The sequence below is a fragment of the Akebia trifoliata genome, chromosome 13 (assembly GCF_017979445.1).
Source record: "Akebia trifoliata isolate Shusen 1 chromosome 13, ASM1797944v1, whole genome shotgun sequence".
In the NCBI taxonomy this organism is placed as follows: Eukaryota; Viridiplantae; Streptophyta; class Magnoliopsida; order Ranunculales; family Lardizabalaceae; genus Akebia; species Akebia trifoliata.
The window spans coordinates 3678151-3699279 of record NC_141387.1 but is presented as its reverse complement, the minus strand read 5'-3'; the positions used below and the strand labels follow the sequence as shown (position 1 = coordinate 3699279).

General features: G+C 35.3%; 2 protein-coding genes across 4 annotated transcripts; both read left to right on the top strand.

Annotated features, from left to right (window-relative positions):
- Positions 1–10812: 10812 nt before the first annotated feature.
- On the top strand, positions 10813–15111 carry LOC147387369 (G-type lectin S-receptor-like serine/threonine-protein kinase At4g27290). 3 transcript variants are annotated; one of them, XM_086421116.1, is made up of 7 exons: positions 10813–12173; positions 13015–13146; positions 13528–13685; positions 13780–13990; positions 14094–14331; positions 14408–14558; positions 14658–15111. In XM_086421116.1, the coding sequence occupies exons 1-7, from the start codon at positions 10880–10882 to the stop codon at positions 14961–14963; spliced, it is 2490 nt and encodes an 829-aa protein (XP_086277242.1). In that variant the 5' UTR covers positions 10813–10879; the 3' UTR covers positions 14964–15111. The 3 variants fall into 3 exon arrangements, with proteins under 3 accessions (XP_086277242.1, XP_086277241.1, XP_086277243.1); XM_086421115.1 differs by having other exon boundaries at positions 13522–13685; XM_086421117.1 differs by lacking the exon at positions 13015–13146.
- Positions 15112–16209: 1098 nt separating this feature from the next.
- LOC147387368 (G-type lectin S-receptor-like serine/threonine-protein kinase At4g27290) lies at positions 16210–20748 on the top strand. The gene is made up of 7 exons (XM_086421080.1): positions 16210–17569; positions 18622–18753; positions 19289–19449; positions 19528–19738; positions 19830–20067; positions 20144–20294; positions 20394–20748. The coding sequence occupies exons 1-7, from the start codon at positions 16225–16227 to the stop codon at positions 20697–20699; spliced, it is 2544 nt and encodes an 847-aa protein (XP_086277206.1). The 5' UTR covers positions 16210–16224; the 3' UTR covers positions 20700–20748.
- The last annotated feature ends 381 nt before the right edge of the window (positions 20749–21129 follow it).

The window sequence follows — 21129 nt, the reverse complement described above, 5'->3', positions numbered from 1 at the left end:
AAAAAAATCGATCAATCAGGCTCTCAGGCAAAATTGTTGAGGGTTCGCAAGATATTTCTTTAAGGACTCCATTTGGGGGTCCAAAGAATTAAAGATATAATAGAAGGGGATTCTCCAAAAAATAAAAGTCAATCAAGAAAGACTAAAGTCAAGGTATTAAAGTCAATCAAGTAAGACTAAATTCAAAATTAAAGTCAAGACTAAAGTCAAAATCTTAAATTCAATCAAGGAAGACTAAGGTCAAGGTATTAAAGTCAATCAAATAAGACCAAAAGTCAAAAACCCTAATAGAGTTCTAATTAAATAATAACTCTATTTAATAGAATTCTAACTAAAATATAACTCTACCTAAAATAATTCTAATTAACATACAACTCTACATAAAACAATTCTAATTAAAATACAACTCTAACTAAAAGAATTCTAATTAAACATTAATTCTATCTAAATCAACCCTTAAAAAAATCTATAAATAGGGGTCCTCACACCCTATTTTCGTATCAAATCATAAATCCTAAGAGAATTAGGTCAAAAAACTTCCCTAACCTCCCATAAACCCTAATTTTGAAGTCCCAACTCCTTACCTAACACCCATACTTCAATTTTAGCTTGAAAAACCCTTTAAAAACACCCCAAAATCCACAATAAAAAATTTGAAGAATCTAGATCTAAGAGAAAGATACCTTACCTCGAAGATAAGAAATCAGATCGGGAGACAAAACAAAGCAAGGAATACGGTACAAAGAGCAGTTTTATCAGATCTGAGGGAACAGAAACTTTGCGTATCGAAGGTAAGATCTATTTTATTTTTTTTATCTAGGTTTTTTTGTTAGCAATGTAATCTTATTTGGGATAAGTAGAGATCGGCGTTTGCCGGGCGGGGTTGGTACCTAACACTTTCCAACCCCGTAACGTGATCCCCGAACCCTTTTTTCTTTCGTAGATTAGTAATATTTACCTTTTTTTAGAGTCAGTTTGGTTCCTAGATCGTAATAACTAGGTGGCGACTCCCAAACCTCAAAGGTCAAAAGCGGATCCGCGCACCCCGCGGATCGAGGGTGCTTTCACAAGCAAGGATCAATCCATAGGGACAACGTCGATTCGATATATCTTTAACCTCAAAATTGACTCGGATTTAACTAATCGAATTAAAATAGTTTTAGGAAAGAGTATCGCTAACTAAAATGAAGTAAAACAAGAAATGAAATGCAATGTAAAGGCTAGAGAGGTCAAATCCACCTTGCATGTTATCTCAACATCTCAACGGTTCTATGTTTGTCTGGATCCATGCAACAAAGCCAATGCTTGTGGATCGGAAAGTAAATCTGTAAATTCCCTATGTGATTTAATTATATGTGAATCCTTAAATAAGATGAGATTATCATATTTTTATCCAATGTTCTTAAATAAACATGATTAAGCTTGATCTCATCTAAACATGAATCATTAAATTTAGAACACAAAATACGTCGTCCGATAATTCCAATCTTAAGAGTTTTCACAAGTACACAATTCAACAAAAGAAATATAACCAATTAGAAATAATTAAGATAAACTCGCTCCGATTTCACTGACCTCTCTACAGAGAGGTCAATGAAGAACAAATTGCAAAAAGTAAAAGAAAGAGAAGAATAGAAAAGAGAATGGATGCTTCTTTGTTTTTCTTTGATTTCGAAGATTAGCTTGAATCTCTTCGATTACACGGCTTCGAAAATATACTTCGAACTATACTTAGGTTACAAGAAGAAGGATAGAAGAAAGGGGGATCACCCTCACTCCGATTGTTTTAAGATAACTAAATCAATTCACAGACAATGTAGCCTAAAGTTTTCGATGCAAAACTCAAGGCTGTCCCCACTTGGGACCACCGCGACGCGGTTTGGGTAGAGACATTGATCGATTGTAAAGCTTGCTAAATAAATGCAGAGATTAAGAGATTAAGAAATCGACTTTGGGAAAGTCGAATTCGTTCCACAGGGACAATTGGGATTCAAATGGTTATTAGGATTAAAACCAAAACAGAGTTTAGAAACAAAAATAGATTAGTTTTAAAAACAAAACAGAGTTGTAGTAGAAACTAAAATGGAAATCAAATTGTAAATTGAAATCTAAACAGAAAATAAAGATTGAAATTTTAAGAGAGAGGGATTAGAGAGTTCAATGTAGCCTTTGCAAACCATCCACAATGCAAATTAATTCTGAATCTAACTCAATCCATGTAGCAAGTCATTGCTCATGGATCGGAAAGTAGAGCCGTTTAATCAACGAAAGTAACTAAAAGTTATTCATGTAAATCCTAATCTGATTGAGATTGCTTAATCTATATTCCGATTTTTCACAGATCATAGCCGTTCTTGAACTTATCTAAGTAATGGCTATCAAAGTTGAATCAGAAATATAAGCTAAGGGATCTAATCAAAGAAGAATTTACAGAATGTTTAACAAGATAAGCAAGAATAATAAATTTAAAACTACATTAAATGGATGGACTTGCTCTGGCATTATTTAACTCTCTAAGGAGATTCTAGCCACTCATTGAAAGGTTCATAGTTGCAGCAAGAAGAAAATAAAGAAGACAATAGATGAGAAGAAAATGTAAAATAGAAATGCAACTTGATTCCTTTCTTGATGATCTCTCAAAAAAATTACAATAGAGCCAATTGTTTACTTTTGATGTCCTCACTACTATCAAAAGGTCACCCAAAGGAAAAATTACAGAGAATTAAAAGAAGAAACTAAAGAAAATTACAGAAGAGAAGAGCTCCTTTCTCTGAAATCCACCTTCCAATTTATAATGTTCGTATTCGGGTAATCGGGGTGATTTGGCGAATAATTCGATTCGAATGACCCAATCAGTTACAACTACCGAAGCTTCTGTACGAATCTCGAGGACAAATTCCTCGAAATGATCGTGGCGCGGTCTTGACTAGCTGCCGGGCGGTGACGTGACGCCCAAATTCCTCGAGATTTTGCTGGATGCTTCCTTTTTGCTCGCTTATTGTAACCGTCTATGTTTCGCGATTTGATAACTTCCACGTGCACTTTATTTATCTACAATTAGCAATAATATCTCATTAGCTCTATTAATTTGGATAAATAATTTAATTTTACAATTATTTAAAGAAACTAACAATTATATGATCATAATCTTAGTGTAATTACGGTCCCAAAATCGAATAATTGGGACCTTATCAGACACCCTGTCTAACTTTTGGGCGGCTGATTTGTCTTGGCTTCAATACTGTAGTGTTGTCTTCGCTTTTTCTGTTTTTGTCTCCAAATTTTCACTTTCCTGTCTGCGAATTAAAATAGAAATTCTTTAATTATCAATAATTTTGGTCTTTTAGGTAATTTTTCTTTATTTGGGGGAAATAGTAAATGAAGTGAGGTTAAATTCTCTGTAATTACAGTCCTGGAAACGACTTTCTGGGACTTGATCACTTCCATCTCTGAAATTGCCTGATACATTGGGCTCTTGGGTGAACAAGAGCATGACTCTTTAGGAATGTGAGGTGATCTCCTTTAAGAATTGTTCTTGTACAACTTATGCTAATTCTGGTATTATTGGAGAAGGCAGTGGTTGTGTCCTATGGTTTGGGGATTTGATTGATATTAGAGAGTTCAATGATGAAGGGCAAGTTCTCTATGTTAGGATGACCGCTTCAGATCTAGGTACGTACGTATGGTTTTACTTTGGCATAATTTCTCCTCTTCTCTTCAAAATTGGTTCCACAGTTCATTTGAAAAAAAAAAGAAGATACAAATTTGTGTCTAAGTGTCTAACACAAATAAGATTGAGGTCACTAGAACGTTGTGAGCAAATTTAGCTTCGCATGGTGTCAGTGAAGTGGAAGCTACCCATTTTAGTTTAGAACACCCCCCCCCCCCCAATTGAATGAAAATGTCATGAATCGATCGTGTTTGTGTGGATTACAATAGTATCTTCTTTAATTAAGTTGTATTTTGGTTGGTCATCTCTGTTAGAAAAATAAAACTTGAAACATTTGCTCTGAAGCACGTAGTAATCTACGTTGTCTTATAGACAACAGACGCCCTCACTCTGATTGAACACGAAAATGTAGATGGGTTGCTGGCGAACTTGTCTTCAGGATACAACAGAGCCCAGTTCTAACATAACTGTATATTTCCTCAAAATAGTTGCACTATTTTGAGAAAATCTGTCACACAGAATCTCGGATACAAGAATGCCTCTTTTTGTAAAAAAATTTTGAATTAGTTATTTTTAACAGAATTAATCTCCATAAAAATAGATAACAATTATAAAAGTCACACCCATTCGTAAATGGTTTTTGAATCTCAATAGATATGAAAACCATTGGAACTACTAGGTACCTATTTAGATTAATGAATCCGTTAAGCACCCTTAGGCCCCTTCGACACCTTTCAGATCGGCCTTGGTGCCTATCCAAAATTGGACGGCCCTATTAAATATTTAATTTTTCTCTCTCTCTCTCTTTCTTTTCTTTCTTTCTTTCTTATTATATATATATATATATATATATAATATAAATAAAAAAGAATTATTAAATTTCCATATAGCTTGAAGTTATTAGGAGCTCTCAAGGAGAGAGTCTTTGGAATGAAGAAGAATTGAGAATAGGTTCTTATTTATAGGTTTAAAAATCCCTCCAAAACATTTAAAAAACAATGTGGGATTTATAAAAATTTGAAAAAAGGAGCCAAAAGAACTTTTACAAATTTCAATCCATGTGAAAAGTTATCAACCAATAGAAATGTTCTTTTTAAAAATACTTACTTTTCTTTAACAAAAAGTACACCAACCATAAAATAACTTTCAAATATCATTTTAAAATAAATTAAATTAATTTTATTTGAATCAATTTTAAATAAATATTAATCAACATTTATTAACATTTATTTTAACAATCTCAACGATCCTTTTCAACTTAAATAAAATTTTACTTATTAAAAACGGAAATTAGATGGTTATAGTCAAGGTGTAAAATCTTATATGGTTCTGTTGTTTCAATTTTTAACGATGACGGTGATGAAGACTTAAACAAACTTATGTGACATTTAATTTACTGTGATGGGCAGAGGTAACTCCTAGTTCCAGAAAAAAGATGAAGCATGTGGCTTTGATGATATCTGTACTGATAATGGCCAGAATAATTCTGTTGGGTATGATGATCAGTTGTATCATTTGGAAGAGCAGGACAAAGCAAAAAAGGCAATGAAGAAAACAAGCAAAATGAAGATTATACCGAGGAAAATCCCAACGGGGGGAACTGGAGTTACCTTCGTTTGATTTTGTTACAATCGCTACCGCAACTAATAACTTCTCATTTGATAATAAGCTTGGTGAGGGTGGCTTTGGTCCTGTTTACAAGGTAACTTTCCATTATATTGATCACACCAATTATGCATGAACAATTAAAATGAATGCTCTCATAATCATGGTCAACTATGTTAATCTCTAGGGTGAGCAACTATCAGGGCAAGAAATAGCGGTAGAGAGGCTTTCAAAGGACTTTGGACAAGGCCTCAATGAGTTCAAGAATGAGGTTATTTTGATTGTGAAACTCTAACACCGGAATCTAGTTAAACTTCTGGGGTGTTGCATTCAAAGAGAAGAAAAGTTATTAATTTACGAGTACATGCCCAACAAAAGTCTTGACTCTTTTATCTTTGGTTGGGCCTTCTCTAACACCTCATATATTTAACTTAATTTGATAGTTTATTTAGTCGAATTTGCAGAAAAAAAAAAAAAAAAAAAACCTGAACTTTTTGTAAAACTGGTTCAGATCAAGCAAGATTTACGTTGTTGAGTTGGGAAAAGCTCTTCAACACTGTAGTAGGCATAGCTCAAGTACTTCTCTATCTTCATAGAGATTCAAGACTGAGAATTGTCCATAGGGATCTCAAAGCCAGCAAAGCATGGATAGAATTTTTGGAGGAAACCAGATTGAAACAAAAACAGAAGGATGGTTGGAACTTAGTAAGTATGATAGAATTATTCTCTATGTACTTATTTGCATTGCTTACAACCATATATTTCTCTTTGATGATGTCATTTAGTGGTTGTATGTCTCCGGTATATGCGATAGATGGGTTATTTTTGATGAAATCTGATGTTTTTAGCTTTGGTGTTTTGGTGTTGGAGATAGTGAGTGGCAAGAGGAACAGAGGGTTTGATCATCCTGATCATGATCTCAACCTACTTGGACATGTAAGTGTAGAAATGAATGTCCTTCCATAATCTTCCAAATTAAAATTTTAATTATCTAGCATCTAGTGAACAGTCTTTTCTATTTTTTGATGAGTTTGTTTGCTTGTTTTTATTTTTAATTTTTTCAAGGCGTGGAAACTATGGAATGAAGACAAGGTGTTGGAACATGTTTACTTGGACATGTTGATTGAGGTTGGGTTACCTGAGTCTGAAGTGTTGAGATGCATCCAAGTGGGTCTTTTATGTGTGCAATGGCACCCTGAAGAGAGACCGGGCATGTCATCTGTGGTTTTAGCGAGGCTGTGATCTTGCCGCAACCGTAACAACCTGGCTTTTATAATGAGAGGGGTCTCATTGAGACAGATTCATTATCAAGTGCGCAAAAGTGTTCAAATGAGATTACTGTCTCATGATTAGAGGGTGTTTAGTTGTGTCAAGCTTGCAAACTATATTATTTTATATAATTCCTTGTATGGTAGATAGAGTACCATTCAATCGGTGAAACCGGAAACCTGAGAACACATGAAATTCGAAACATCAAGCAAACGAAAATCACAAATCAAATAGTATATTACACATACGGAAGAATTACCATGGAGCAGTTGTATCTCATTATTCTCTATAGACATCACCATTGGTTTGAGATGTATTCTTCTTTTAAAGCCACACAACCATTGGCACATAAATGTTGGGTAGTGAAGGGAGGATTATAGGTCTCCTTGTTTAATACGTAGGACTTTGATCAAACACCTGCGCTGCGATAAGACGTTTAAGCCTAAGAACTACACAAAGCACGAGATGACGACTCAGCGTGTCAAATGATTTTGTTTGGGCAACAGTGTACCTCCAACTACTGAAACAAACTTGGGAGAATCGATAATAAAAGTTGAGAGCTGCTATTGGCGCCCCAACTTTTACTTATTACACCCCAATTAAAATTAAAACAAATAAATGAAGGGTTGAGAGGAAGTAAAAGTTTGGGTGCCGATAATAAAAGTGGAGAGCTGCTATTGGCACCCAGATTAAAAATTAAAGAAATAAGTGAAGGGTTGAGAATAAGAAAAAGATGGGCACCCATAGAAACTTCCAAAGGGTTTTTTTTTTTTCCTACATTTCTAATTTTTGTGTTTAGGATTTTATACGAGTCTAATCATAATTGTAAACAACTACTGAAATTGTATGTTTTAACAAGTGATAATGTTTTGTAATGTTGAGATTATACTTTGAGCTAAGCCTTTGTAATATTTGAAGCATGTGTTTTAATCTTTAATGGGGGTATGATAAATAATTTAGGAAATTGAGGTGCAATAAGTTAAAGTTAGTAAGGACTCCACCCTTACTAAGGGTCTTGGGGTTCACTTTGTGGCATCTACACATGATCTAATGGGGTTAGGGATGACAAAATTCTATCAATTTTGAAAAAGATTTCAATATATATATATATATATATATATATATAGGGCCCCGTTCAGCACCCAACATTTTGCCCAACATGTTTTGTCTTACATGGGTTAGAAGTTTTGGAATAGGCTGATTTTTGGTGAGGATGATCTCTATGATGAGGAGATCATCCTCATTAAAAATCAGCCCATTCCAAAATTTCTAACCTCATTACAAATGGTTTACAAAAAATGGACAGTTCACGATTTTTCAACTTGTAAACATGGGGTTAGAAGTTTTGGAATTGGCTGATTTTTGGTGAGGATGATCTCAAGTGTGAGGAGATCATCCTCACCAAAAATCAACCCATTCCAAGACGTCTAATCCATATAGGACAAAACATGTTGGGCGAATTGTTAGGCAAAATGTTGGGTGTTGAACATTTCCCATATATATATATATTTTTTTCATTGTTGGATTTTAATTTTAAATTTGGGAATTAGGTGGAAGTTCGCTAGTCGTCAATTTAAAAAACCCTAGACCAACTACAAAAGAAAATGTTTTTTTTTTTTTTTTTGTTTCTATTTTGTTTTGGTAGGGGGGGCTTCCTCATAATCTAAAAGGCTATGGTGTTGGATTGCTAATGTGATAATCCATTTGAACAAATCAACCCTTAGTAAGACTTAAAATGTTACTATGTTAGTAAGGAAAATATTTCTCCAAAAGTATTAATCTTTGTAGCCCATGATTTAAAAAAGGGGAATTGATCAACTCATGGGAACCGATACCAAAATTAATGGTTCCAAAATATTTACTCAATTTTTATTATTATGTTAAATATTTAATTTTGTAGAACAGTATGCTTTCACACTAAAATACCCAAAAATGCTATTCCGTTGCATTTTTATGAATCTTAATGTCTTGGTTGTGATTGCTATTGTTCCATTGAAGTCTTAACCACCATTAGAGTATAAAAATATTACTAGATGGACTGTAATATGCTGTATTGTCATACACAAAATCATGTTTTTATAATAATTAAGATAATAAGATTATGATATATTTGGATTAAATTATACTGGAGTTTGTTTCAATTTAGAATTGTCTCTATTATTTCTACAGTTGTGATGACATAACGCCCACTTTGACATACACCCACATCAATTAACCGTAGATCATTTGCCTTGGGGTACAAAAGAAAAATATTAATGATTCTATGTATCCCAAGGCAAATGATCTATGGTTCTATGATGGGAGCGTAAGGAGGCGTATGTCAGAGGGGAGGCGTCAAAAAATGTATGATTCTAGCATATATTCATAAGGATCATACATGTGTATCTCGAAGCAAAAATCTATGATTCTAGCACTACAATGTAAGGAGAGTATTTTGAATATGCCACATGGGGGAGTCAGATTATTAGGACTCGACAATGTCCCACTCCTACTAACCAATGCCTACCTAGCACATTTTAATTGGATTTAAAACACAGTATCGCATGCATGGCTTGTTTAATTAGGAGTCTGACGTGTTTTAAATGCAAACCAAATATTACCAAGTAGACACCATTCTGCATCCTGATTTATTAAATATTAGGAGGCAAAAAGGAGTCCCATTCCTATAAATAATGTCTGCGTGGCACTTTTGGGTAGGAGTTAAACACAGCGGGCTCCTAATCAACCCGTTTACTACATGGGACACAATCTAATGTGTTTAATTCCAACCAAAAAAAAATGCCACGTAAACAGCATATGAGCTCCATTCTACTAGGAATATACCATATACATTTAAAAGGAACGAGAAATAAAGACAAAAATGTAGCTATGTCGTGGGGAAAACAAGGAGAAAAGTTAGGTTTCACCGTTTCACCGTTCCATTGTCTATTTAGTTATTATTCAAATCTATTAAAATTATAAAAATAGTCTAACTGAATAGAGACTTCAATGTAGTAAAAGCTCATAATTCAGATCAGAAGCTTTTCACTTTATTTTTTTCTAGTTTATTCTATGAGAAAAGTTTGTAAAAATGAGATGGTCTTTCGTTATCAGTTACAGTGATGATGTTGTGGATATCTCAAGTAAATGGTGTATGTCTTTGTTATTTCTCGTTTGTTTTCAGGCAGAGTTCAGGTATCTTTAGAGTCTCAATTGTTGAACCTTAAGACAAGCTGGCACAATTGACCCATTAGAAAATAGAAAATGTCTACTTTGCCGGCCAAATTCCAACCTCTTGATTGTAAAAACTGAATTTAGATTAAAAAATAGCATTTGTTCAACATGCAATTTTTCGTGAAAACGATATAAATGGAAAATTGCAACATCAAATGACACGTGGTAGCATATCTAATGTGTGATTGAGATGAGGAAGGGGCCAATTTATCCAAGTTGGTAAAACTTGGGGAGTGTTGCGTACTGCAATCGTAGTCACAAATTTCTCCGAATTGGGGGTTAGCTGATTTATTCGGCAAATTAACGAATCAATCAACGATCCCTCAATTAATCATGGAATATGGAAACATTTTTATCCTTTACCTCCAAAATTTTAGTTTTTTCTACATTCAAACATCAAAGAAGTTAGGATTTAAAGAGAGAGGTTCATGATAATTGTAGATGCACTTTCCCGCACTACCTTAAGATAATCTTCAAAGACCTATAGCTCGGTGGGACCTACGATAGGACCACTCCAATGATCAAGTTAGAATCTGTGCCAAGCTATTAAAGAGTTCTTAGAGTTAAATTTTTCTAACTTTTAGTTTGAATTGCTTTTGGGTATTTATAGGAATCTTGACCAGTGGATTTCTTGAGATATCGGTGATGATTAGTGTCAGGGTTGTTGCACCTACCCTCTGACCTGACATCTACAGGAGTTGGCACAATTACTCTGACAACTCTGGGGCATTTGCAACCGATCCCTTGGACCATGAATTGTCACATCTATCTTTTCTTTGTTAGTGCGGTTTACTTGTCAATTCACCACCTAGCTCGGTATGTCATGATATACTCGGTGGATCGGATGCTGCTTCTTATGGACGCCACGTGTCAGTGGACCCGAGAATTACCCTCCACAATGATAGGTTTTAGTAAGAAATCCAATTATAAGATATTTTGTATAATCTCCAAAATTTTGCTTATTTTTTTCCGAAACTTTTCCGAATGTATCCGAATCCGAACTTTGTCACAGTGACCCTTACTTGCCTAACAAAAAAGAAAGAAAATGACTGCAATGTAAAGAAACTTGAGAGTTGTAGGCCTATCTGCCGTTTCCAATTCATCGTGACAATTGAGAGAACAATGAGACCTATCCTCCGAATGGACAATCTTCAGTTCCTTATCGTTGGCTGCACCTTATACGTTTTCTTCTTAAAAGTCTCAACTACAACTGACACTCTTTTTCCGACCCAAGTCCTCGAAGGAAACCAGACCTTAGTTTCCTCAGGCCAAACCTTCGAATTAGGCGTTTTCAGTCGTGGGAATTCTATTAATAACCGGTACTTGGGGATATGGTACAAGAACATCCCAACTCAAACAATAGTTTGGGTTGCGAATGGAAACGAACCTCTTAGTGATCCATTGGGGTCGTTAAAGATCGATGACAATGGAAATCTCGTACTTGTCAATCGAACCAAAAATGTTATCTGGTCATCTACGAATCCTTCAACTACCATGAAGCCAGTGGCTCAGCTCTTGGACACAGGGAATCTTGTTTTGAAATATGAAGGAAACGACAACCCCAAGAGCTATATCTGGCAGAGCTTTGACTATCCATCGGACACACTCATAGAAGGCATGAAGCTCGGATGGAACAAAAATACTGGTATGAATTGGTACTTGACGTCATGGAAGAGTTCTGAAGACCCTTCTCCTGGTGATTTCACTAACAAGTTGGACCCTCATGCATACCGTGAATTAGTTTTACGTAATGGATCGATTGAGGTATTTCGATCTGGGCCATGGAATGGGCTTCGATTTAGTGGCGGTCCTAGGCTGCCGAACAACCCAGTCTACATACCCTTTTTCGTCTTTAATGATGAAGAGGTGTACTATACATTCAAACGCAACAGCAATTCTGTTATTTCAAGACTTGTGGTGGATCCATCAGGCATGCTTCGACGCCTTGCATGGAACGATCGAAGCCTAGAATGGATTCTCTTGTTTACTGTGCAGAAAGACCATTGTGACAATTATGGCTTATGTGGCGTTTATGGTACTTGTAACATTAACAATGCACCGGTTTGTAACTGTTTGAAGGGATTTACGCCGAAATCACCTCAAGATTGGGATCAGATTGATTGGTCTGGTGGATGCATAAGGAGAACACCATTGAATTGTGAGAATGGAGATGGGTTTATGAAATTGGCATCAGTGAAATTGCCTGATACAACGGGTTCGTGGGTGAATGAGAGCATGAGCCTTAAGGAATGTGAGGTGGTCTGCTTGAAGAATTGTTCTTGTACAGCTTATGCTAATTCAGATATTAGAGGAGAAGGCAGTGGGTGTGTACTATGGTTTGGAGATTTGTTTGATATTAGAGAGTACAGCAATGATGGGCAAGATCTCTATTTTAGGCTGGCGGCATCAGAACTAGGTGGAGTATTTTTTTTGCTTCAGATTACTCTTTCTCAAAAAAAAAAAAAAAAAAATCTAACACAAACGAGATCGAAATCAACTGACAAAGTATGTGAAAATTTAGCTTTGTACAATCTTCCCTTGGTATGATGCAAATGATTTGCAGTGGAACATCTATAACCTATTGGAAACCTCTTATCCAAGAAATCTCCTAAGAAATCATTTTACCGTTTTGTTGATTCAGAGGTAAAATAAAACTTGAAAACAATTTTAGCTTATTTGATTGACCTCATCAATGCTTGCTTCATTAATACATACGAATTTACCCCCAAAAAAGGTATAATAATCTGCACAATAGAATTACAACATACCCATAATCAAAGAACCTATTTGAAATACTCTATACTTTTTATTATAACATGCATAACGAAAATACCCCTATGATGAGTGGTACATATATATTTTTACGAACTTTGATGAATGGATATTTTGTAATTTTGATATGCAAGTAAATGTACCTATGATGAGAGATATTTTCATGAATTCATATGCATGTTATATATTGTTGCATGTACTGAGGGCTATTTTTATAATTGGAAAGTTCCTTTGAAGAGAAGGGTAATTTTTTAATTTGCATAATTACTTAGATGGATACTTTTGTAATTTGATATGCATGGGTTGAAGTGAAATAATGTTTGTACATGATTTGTGACTCTTTTTGTGTTGCATCAAGGTTGGGTTCACATCCATTAGAATGAAAAAAATAGGATTATCTTAACCAATCCTTATATTTATAACAAGGTGTAGACGATGATAAATTAAAGAAATTATGCACATTTAACTTAATCTGATGAACACAGAGGAAAATGGTGATTCCAGCAAAAATACAAAAGGAGTGGCTGCAAAGATATCCATATCAGTCGTTGCAGGAATACTTTCGTTAGGTTTGATAATCGGTTGTATTTTTTGGAAGACCAGGCCAGAGCAAACAGGTAGGCTCCTTTGTTCCCTAAAATTATCTTCTATTGATGTTACACTCTGCATTCATATAGATGTAATTTGTGGAACATGTTATAGACGACAATACAAGAACAACTATTTGGTCAGAAGTTAGACCTTATGAAAAGATACATAAATCTAGTAACCATTTATATATCAAATTCAGTAGTTTTGATTGTTATGTACCAAGCATAGGAATATGTATCTCTATTTAATTGATAACCAAAAAGTTGCTTGTAATGATCCAAGAATCGAAATTGTGTGATTTTAAATTTTTGTTCATTCTCTTGTAAAATATCCAAATATCATGTTTTTATAGTCACTATTTTTCATATAATTCAAAGATTTAAATCATTTTCATGCAAAAGAAACAGGCGATGACGAGAACAAACAAGATAAAGATTACACTGACGAAAATCCAACAGAGGAGCTGGAGTTACCATTGTTTGATTTTGATACAATCGAAACTGCAACTAATTATTTCTCTTTGAACAATAAGCTTGGTGAGGGTGGTTATGGTCCTGTTTACAAGGTAACTTTCCATCTTATTGATTAAATCAATAATGCTGAAAAACCTAAAAATGAAAAATGTTCCCATAATCATGTTAACCTATGATAATCTCTAGGGTAAGCTACTAACAGGGCAAGAAATAGCGGTGAAGAGGCTTTCAAAGGACTCTGGACAAGGCCTCAATGAGTTTAAGAATGAGGTAATTTTGATTGCGAAACTTCAACATCGGAATCTAGTGAGGCTTCTAGGGTGTTGCATTCAAAGAGAAGAAAAGATGTTAGTCTACGAGTACATGCCCAACAAAAGCTTAGACTCCATTATCTTTGGTTTGGCCCTCTCTAACACTTCATATATATGACTTATTTTGATTGTTTATTTACTAGATTTTGCAAATAAAAGCTGAACTACTATTTTGTAAAACTTCCTCAGATCAAGAAAGATTTACTATACTGATTTGGCAAAAACGCTTCAACATTGTTGTGGGCATAGCTCAAGGACTTCTTTATCTTCATAGGGATTCAAGACTGAGAATTGTCCATAGGGATCTCAAAGCCAGCAATGTTCTACTAGACAGTGAGATGAACCCTAAAATTTCAGATTTTGGCATGGCAAGAACTTTTGGAGGAAACCAGACTGAAGAGAAAACAGGAAGGGTGGTTGGAACTTAGTAAGTATTATAGAATTACTCTCTATGCATATATTTTCAATGCTTACAACTATTTTTCTTTGATGATGTCATGTAGTGGTTATATGTCTCCGGAATATGCGATAGATGGGCTGTTTTCGATGAAATCCGATGTCTTTAGCTTCGGTGTTTTGGTGTTGGAAATAGTTAGTGGCAAGAAAAACAGGGGATTCGAACATCCTGACCATGATCTCAACCTTCTTGGACATGTAAGTGTAGACATAAATGTCCTTAATTATCTAACATTATATGTACATCCTTTTCTATTTATTTATGAGTAGAAAGTAAATTATTTTTATTTTTTCAAGGCATGGAAACTATGGAATGAAGGCAAGGCCTTCGAACTGGCGGATACGTTGATGGAGGATGAGTTACCCGAGTTAGAAGTTTTGAGATGCATTCAACTGGGCCTTTTATGTGTGCAACAGCGCCCAGAAGACAGGCCAAGCATGGCATCAGTTGTTTTAATGTTAGGTAGCGAGGCAGTGATCTTACCCGAACCCAAAAAACCTGGTTTTTATAATGAGAGGAGTCTCATTGAGGCAGATACATTATCAAGTGGGAGAAGGTTTTGTTCAAATGAGATGACAATTTCACTGTTAGAGGGTCGGTAGAAGAATGTGTTGCTATGCATATTTAGCTGTGCCAAGTTTACAAACTGTATAATATTTCATGTACATTCTTATGTGCTGGATAAAGTACCATTTGTTCAAACACTCGAATTTGAAACACCAAGGGAATAAAAATCACAAATGGAGAAAATGTGTATTACCATTGGTATAAGCAATATTATCATAAGGCCACATAACCTTTGGCATGAGGCTTGTGTCCTTTCAAAATGCACATAAGTTTTTGGTGGTTAAGGAAGGATTAGGTCTCCTAGTTTAATGCCAATCTCTTTCATCAAACAGCTGGGATAAGACGAGTCGGTTAAGCCTAGGAACAGCATGACACATGAGTTGGTTACAGCATGAAAAAAGCCCATATTCAACGGACCAAGGTGTCGAATCTTTATTTCGATGAGCCAAAACCATCAATTAATGGAGGATGGGAGATATTCAACGGTTCTAAGCCGTCAAATCTGAAGAACATAACAAATTTCGGTTTCTAAAATTTGTGGGCCTTTGTCCCGTCGAATTTTCAAGTTTTCACGTAGTATGACTTGGCCATATTAAATGGTTTTGGGCAGTTGGTGAGAATCGCTTCATGTTATATGGCCAACTGATTTTTTTTCTATTGTTGGAGTGATGACCTTTAGGGGTTGATCTCTTTTTTTACTTTGTACAATATTGTGTTTTTTCTAACATCAGTTTCTAAATTTGTTCTAAGAAAATGAAATTTAAGGATAACCTTTCTAAATCATAGTTTTAACAATTGAGTTGCTAATTTCGAAATCTCTCGTCCATGAGTTTGGAAATTTCTTGAAATCGTGGTAATTAATTTTGAGAAATTTCGAGATCTCTTGTCCAAGTGTGAATTTCTTCTCAAAAGTCATTGGAGACTAAGATTACTTGTCTGAAATGAATTGGTCTCGATGTCAATCTCGTTCATAATGGACGAATATAATTAATATAGTTTGCCCCACAACCTTTGTTTGTTGGTTGATAAAGAAACGAATTAAGGGTCAACAATTAAGAAAAAAAGGGACTTAACAGGCTCATAGACTTTACCAAACTTAACAAAGCTGGCACCTTTGGCCACCACATGACCTTTCTTCTTTACCCATCTTTCATTTATTTATCAAATCTTCCATTGACTTGAGACAGAATTCTTTTGTAATCGTTGTGTTTAACAATTGGTAAGTTTGAAAATTATGCATTTACCAGTTTATTTTTATTAGGTGAGTTTGAAAGTGAAAACTTGAGTTAAGTGATCATGGAAAAGAATGGAGGCATTAGGCCTTACTTCCCTTGGCATTTCATTGTGCCAAGAAATATCCTCCTAATGGGCAATTTTTCTTTCCTTATTTTCAGCTTCACCTTACTCTCTTTCTTCCAGAAATTCTCGACTTCAACTGACACTCTAATTCAAAACCAAGTTCTCAAAGACAACCAGCCCTTAGTTTCATCTGGCCAAACCTTCCAATTAGGCTTCTTCAGTCCTGGGAAGTCAAAAAACTGGTACTTGGGAATATGGTTCAAGAACATCCCAACTCAAACAGTAGTTTGGGTTGCAAACAGAAACAGCCCCCTTAAAGATAAATCTGGACTATTAAAGATCGACAACAGAGGAAATATCGTACTAGTCAATCGAACAGAACATGTTATTTGGTCATCTTCAAATCATTCCATGCCCAAGATTAATACAATTGCTCAACTATTAGACTCTGGGAATCTTGTTTTGAAATATGAAGGAAACAATGACCCCGGGAACTATATATGGCAGAGCTTTGACTATCCAACCCATACATTTCTTGAGGGGATGAAGTTCGGGTGCAACTTTAAAACTGGTATGAATTGGTACTTGACATCCTGGAAGAATTTGGACGACCCTTCCCCTGGTGATTTCACTTATGGCTTAGATCCTTGTGGATTTCCTCAACTGGTTTTGCGTAATGGATCAACAAAAAAGTATCGAACAGGGCCATGGAATGGTCTTCAATTTAGTGGCACTCCTGACTTGAAGAACAACTCAGTCTTCACACCAATTTTAGTCTCCAACAAGGAAGAGGTGTATTATAAGGTTGAACACGTTGACAATTCTGTTATTTCAATAGTTGTGTTGCATCCGTGGGGTTCGCCTCAGCGTCTTATATGGAATGATCGAAGCCAAGAGTGGAGTGTCATGTTCACGGTGCAGAAAGATCAATGTGATAATTTTGGTTTCTGTGGTGCTTATGGTATTTGTGACATTAATAAAGCACATGTTTGCGATTGTATAAGGGGATTTACGCCAAAATCTCCAAAAGATTGGCAGCGGATTGATTGGTCCGGTGGGTGCATTAGGAGAACAGCGTTGGATTGCACGAACGGAGATGGGTTTGTTAAGTTTGCATCTGTGAAATTGCCTGATACGTCAGGCTCTTGGGTGAACAAGAGTATGACACTTATGGAATGTGAGGTTCTTTGCTTGAACAACTGTTCTTGTATGGCTTATGCTAATTTTGATATTAGTGGAGCAAGGAATGGGTGTGTCTTATGGTTCGGGGAATTGGTTGATATTAGAGAGGTCACCGATGAAGGGCAAGATCTCTACGTTCGAATGGCAGCTTCGGAACTAGGTACGTATGGTTGTGCTTTGGAATAGTATCTCTTTTCTTATCTTACAAATGGGATCCACAGTTCAACTTGTATTGATAAAAATAAATAAATAAATCTAACGCAAATAAGATTAAGGTCACTACAATGTGTAAGCAAATTTTACTTGGCACAGGGTGTCAGGTAAAATTTTACTTGGATGATCATGATAGTAAATCTACTGTGTTTTGTGTGGATGATAAAGTCATCTTGTTTAATTTCGTTGGTTCATTAGAATGGGAATGAGAAATTAGAAGATTATATACAAGAGTTGAAACTTCTTTGTATGGCTCTGTTTATTCGAGTTTCTAAAAACCGAGACATTCTGAAACAATAAGAAACATTTTCACATGTTCACTTTAATTTATTAATTATTTTTTAATTTTTATTCATAAATATATACATAAAAGTATTTTTCAAGTGTTACAAATAAAAATAAATATGACAAAACAATTTAAAATTTATTCATGCCATTACACTGTAGAGATGCTTCAAACCATTCCAAAACAAAAAATTGCATTTGGTGTATATATAATGTTCAAATAATTCACAAAACATTCCAAAAGATTGTGACACATTAAGAAAAATTGCAATATTTCGTTGCATTATACCAAAATATTAGAATGCTTCGAACGAAATATACTGAAATCGAACTTCAACTTGAACATGGTTACAGTGACTTGTTTATTTATGGGTGAGAGCCACTAACGGTTTAATTCCAATCCATGGGCCTAGTTGTCAATCATACAAGAAGGGTCTGGTGATAGGTAATAGATGGCACACGTTATCTCATTACTAATGTGAATGAATTTCACCTTTAGAGTGAAAGCTTTGCTCTGTATGTTCATTCATCCATTCTTTCTTCACAATGATTTAGATATTTTAAGTCAAATTAAACATAGACTAAAGGCTTGGGTCTACTTCGAGTTGAACGATAAAATAAGATTATCTTCCTGATCCTAATATTTAGGACAAAGTACAGATGAATTAGAAAAAACCCATTTGACAATTGACTTATTTACTGTGATGGGCACAGATGTAAATATCGATTCCAGAAAGAAGACGAAACGAGTTGTTGTGATGATATCTGTACCAATTGCTGCAGGGATACTTCTGTTGGGTCTGATAATCTTTTGTATTATTTGGAAGATCAGGACAAAGCAAACAGGTGTGCTCCTTTGTTCACCAAAATTACCTTCCATTGATGCTACATTCTGCATTCATGTAGATTTCATTTATGGAACATGTTACAAACCACAAGACAAGGACATTAGATTATTTTGATTACGTGCTCAACTCACTTGTCAACATGGAATCTTCATCATATAAGGAATTTTCTATGCAAAAAGGGAACTAAGGGTATTATATTATGTGAATGTTCGGGGCGACTTAAGTATTTAGTGCTAGTGCTCTAGGAGATCTGCTTTGTCAAAAGTTCGATCAAATGAAATGATAGTAACCATACATACCATCAGATAGTTATAAACAAATCCAATTGATTTTTTCGTACTTTGCATAGATATCAAATTTTGTATATGAGTATGTCTATCTATATAATGGACAACCTAAAAGATGACCGTAATCATTGACAGATCCACATTTGCATGATAAAAATATGGCACATTTTCTACAAAATAACATATCATTAGTCACTTTTTTCATAAATTCGAAGATTTTCAAATATTTTCATTGAAAACAAACAGGCAATGAAGAAAACAAGCAAATCAAAGATTGCAGTACTGATGAAAATCCGAGGGGGGAGCTGGAGTTACCTTTGCTTGATTTTGTTACAATCGCAACTGCAACTAATAACTTTTCTTGTGATAATAAGCTTGGCGAGGGTGGTTTTGGTCCTGTTTACAAGGTAACTTTCCATCTTATTTATCAAATCAACAATGCTGAAAATGTTCTCATTAATCATGCTCACCTCTGAAATCTCTAGGGTGATCTACCAAATGGACAAGAAATAGCGGTGAAGAGGCTTTCAAAAAATTCTGGACAAGGCCTCAATGAGTTTAAGAACGAGGTTATTTTGATTGCCAAACTTCAACACCGGAACCTAGTTAGGCTTCTTGGATGTTGCATTGAGAGAGAAGAAAAGATGTTAATCTACGAGTACATGCCCAACAAAAGTTTAGACTTCTTTATCTTTGGTCTGGCCCTCTCAACGCATATTCTATATATTTGAGTTAATTGGATTGTTTATTTATGGACAAAGGCATAACTTTTTGCAAATTGGCTCAGATCAAACAAGACACAATCTACTGAGTTGGCCAAAGCGCTTCGACATTGTAGTAGGCATAGCTCAAGGACTTCTTTATCTTCATAGAGATTCAAGATTGAGAATAGTCCACAGGGATCTCAAGGCCAGCAATGTTTTACTAGATAGTGAGATGAACCCCAAAATTTCAGATTTTGGCATGGCAAGAACCTTTGGAGGAAACCAAATAGAAGCAAAAACAAAAAGGGTTGTTGGAACTTAGTAAGCATCATACAATTACTCTCTATGCACATATTTTCATTTCTTACAACTATTTTTCTTTGATGATGTCATGTAGTGGTTATATGTCTCCGGAATATGCAATAGATGGGCTATTTTCGATGAAATCCGATGTCTTTAGTTTTGGTGTTTTGGTTTTGGAGATAGTCAGTGGCAAAAAGAACAGAGCATTTGAACATCCTGACCATGACCTCAACCTTCTTGGACACGTAAGTGTAGTGATGAATATCCTTCCATAGTCTTTGAAATTAAAATGAGTAAAAAACTGAATTTGTATTCTGTTTTTCCTTTTTCTTTTTCTTTTCAAGGCATGGAAATTATGGAATGAAGGCAGGGCCTTGGAATTGGTGGATACGTTGATGGAGGAACGGTTGCCAGAATCTGAGGTGTCGAGATGCATCCAAGTGGGTCTTTTATGTGTACAACAGCGCCAAGAAGACAGGCCAAGCATGTCATCTGTTGTTCTAATGTTAGGCAGCGAGGCTGTGATCTTGCCCGAGCCGAAGCAACCTGGTTTTTATAATGAAAGGAGTCTCATTGAGGCAAACTCATTATCAAGTGGAAAAAAGTTGTGTTCAAATGATGCAACTGTTTCATTGTTAGAGGGTCGATAGAATTTTTTTGTTACACATGTATACTTATACCAAGCTTACAAATTATATTGTTTCATATAATTAAGTTAATGTATGGTGGATAGAGAACCCATTCAATCATTGAAGCAAGAAACCTTAGAACACTCAGAATTTGAAACACATAGAAAATAAAAATCATAAATCAAATAGTATGTCACACACATACCCAAGAAGTACAATGGAGCAGTTGTGTCTCATTGTTCGTTCTCGATGTTCCAATGGGTGGGATGTGAAATGATGGTTAGACCCAGGAACAGCATGAAGTATGAGTGGACTCGGCTTGTTAAATGGGTTTTGGGCCACGTGACACTTACAACTACGTACCCAAACACAGTTGGATGGTGCGAAAACTGTAGTACCGTTTTTAATTTGGCAAATTTACCGAAACATGCACCACATTTCGACTATTTAC

Bases quoted from the DNA above. Each gene is read 5' to 3' on its own strand.
- LOC147387369 (XM_086421115.1), top strand. From the start codon at position 10,880: ATGAGACCTATCCTCCGAATGGACAATCTTCAGTTCCTTATCGTTGGC. The intron at 13,147-13,521 runs GTAGGCTCCTTT...TTCATGCAAAAG, and splicing joins GACCAGGCCAGAGCAAACAG to AAACAGGCGATGACGAGAAC. The intron at 13,991-14,093 runs GTTTGGCCCTCT...AAACTTCCTCAG, and splicing joins CTTAGACTCCATTATCTTTG to ATCAAGAAAGATTTACTATA.
- LOC147387368 (XM_086421080.1), top strand. From the start codon at position 16,225: ATGGAAAAGAATGGAGGCATTAGGCCTTACTTCCCTTGGCATTTCATT. The intron at 18,754-19,288 runs GTGTGCTCCTTT...GAAAACAAACAG, and splicing joins GATCAGGACAAAGCAAACAG to GCAATGAAGAAAACAAGCAA. The intron at 20,068-20,143 runs GTAAGCATCATA...GATGTCATGTAG, and splicing joins AAAAGGGTTGTTGGAACTTA to TGGTTATATGTCTCCGGAAT.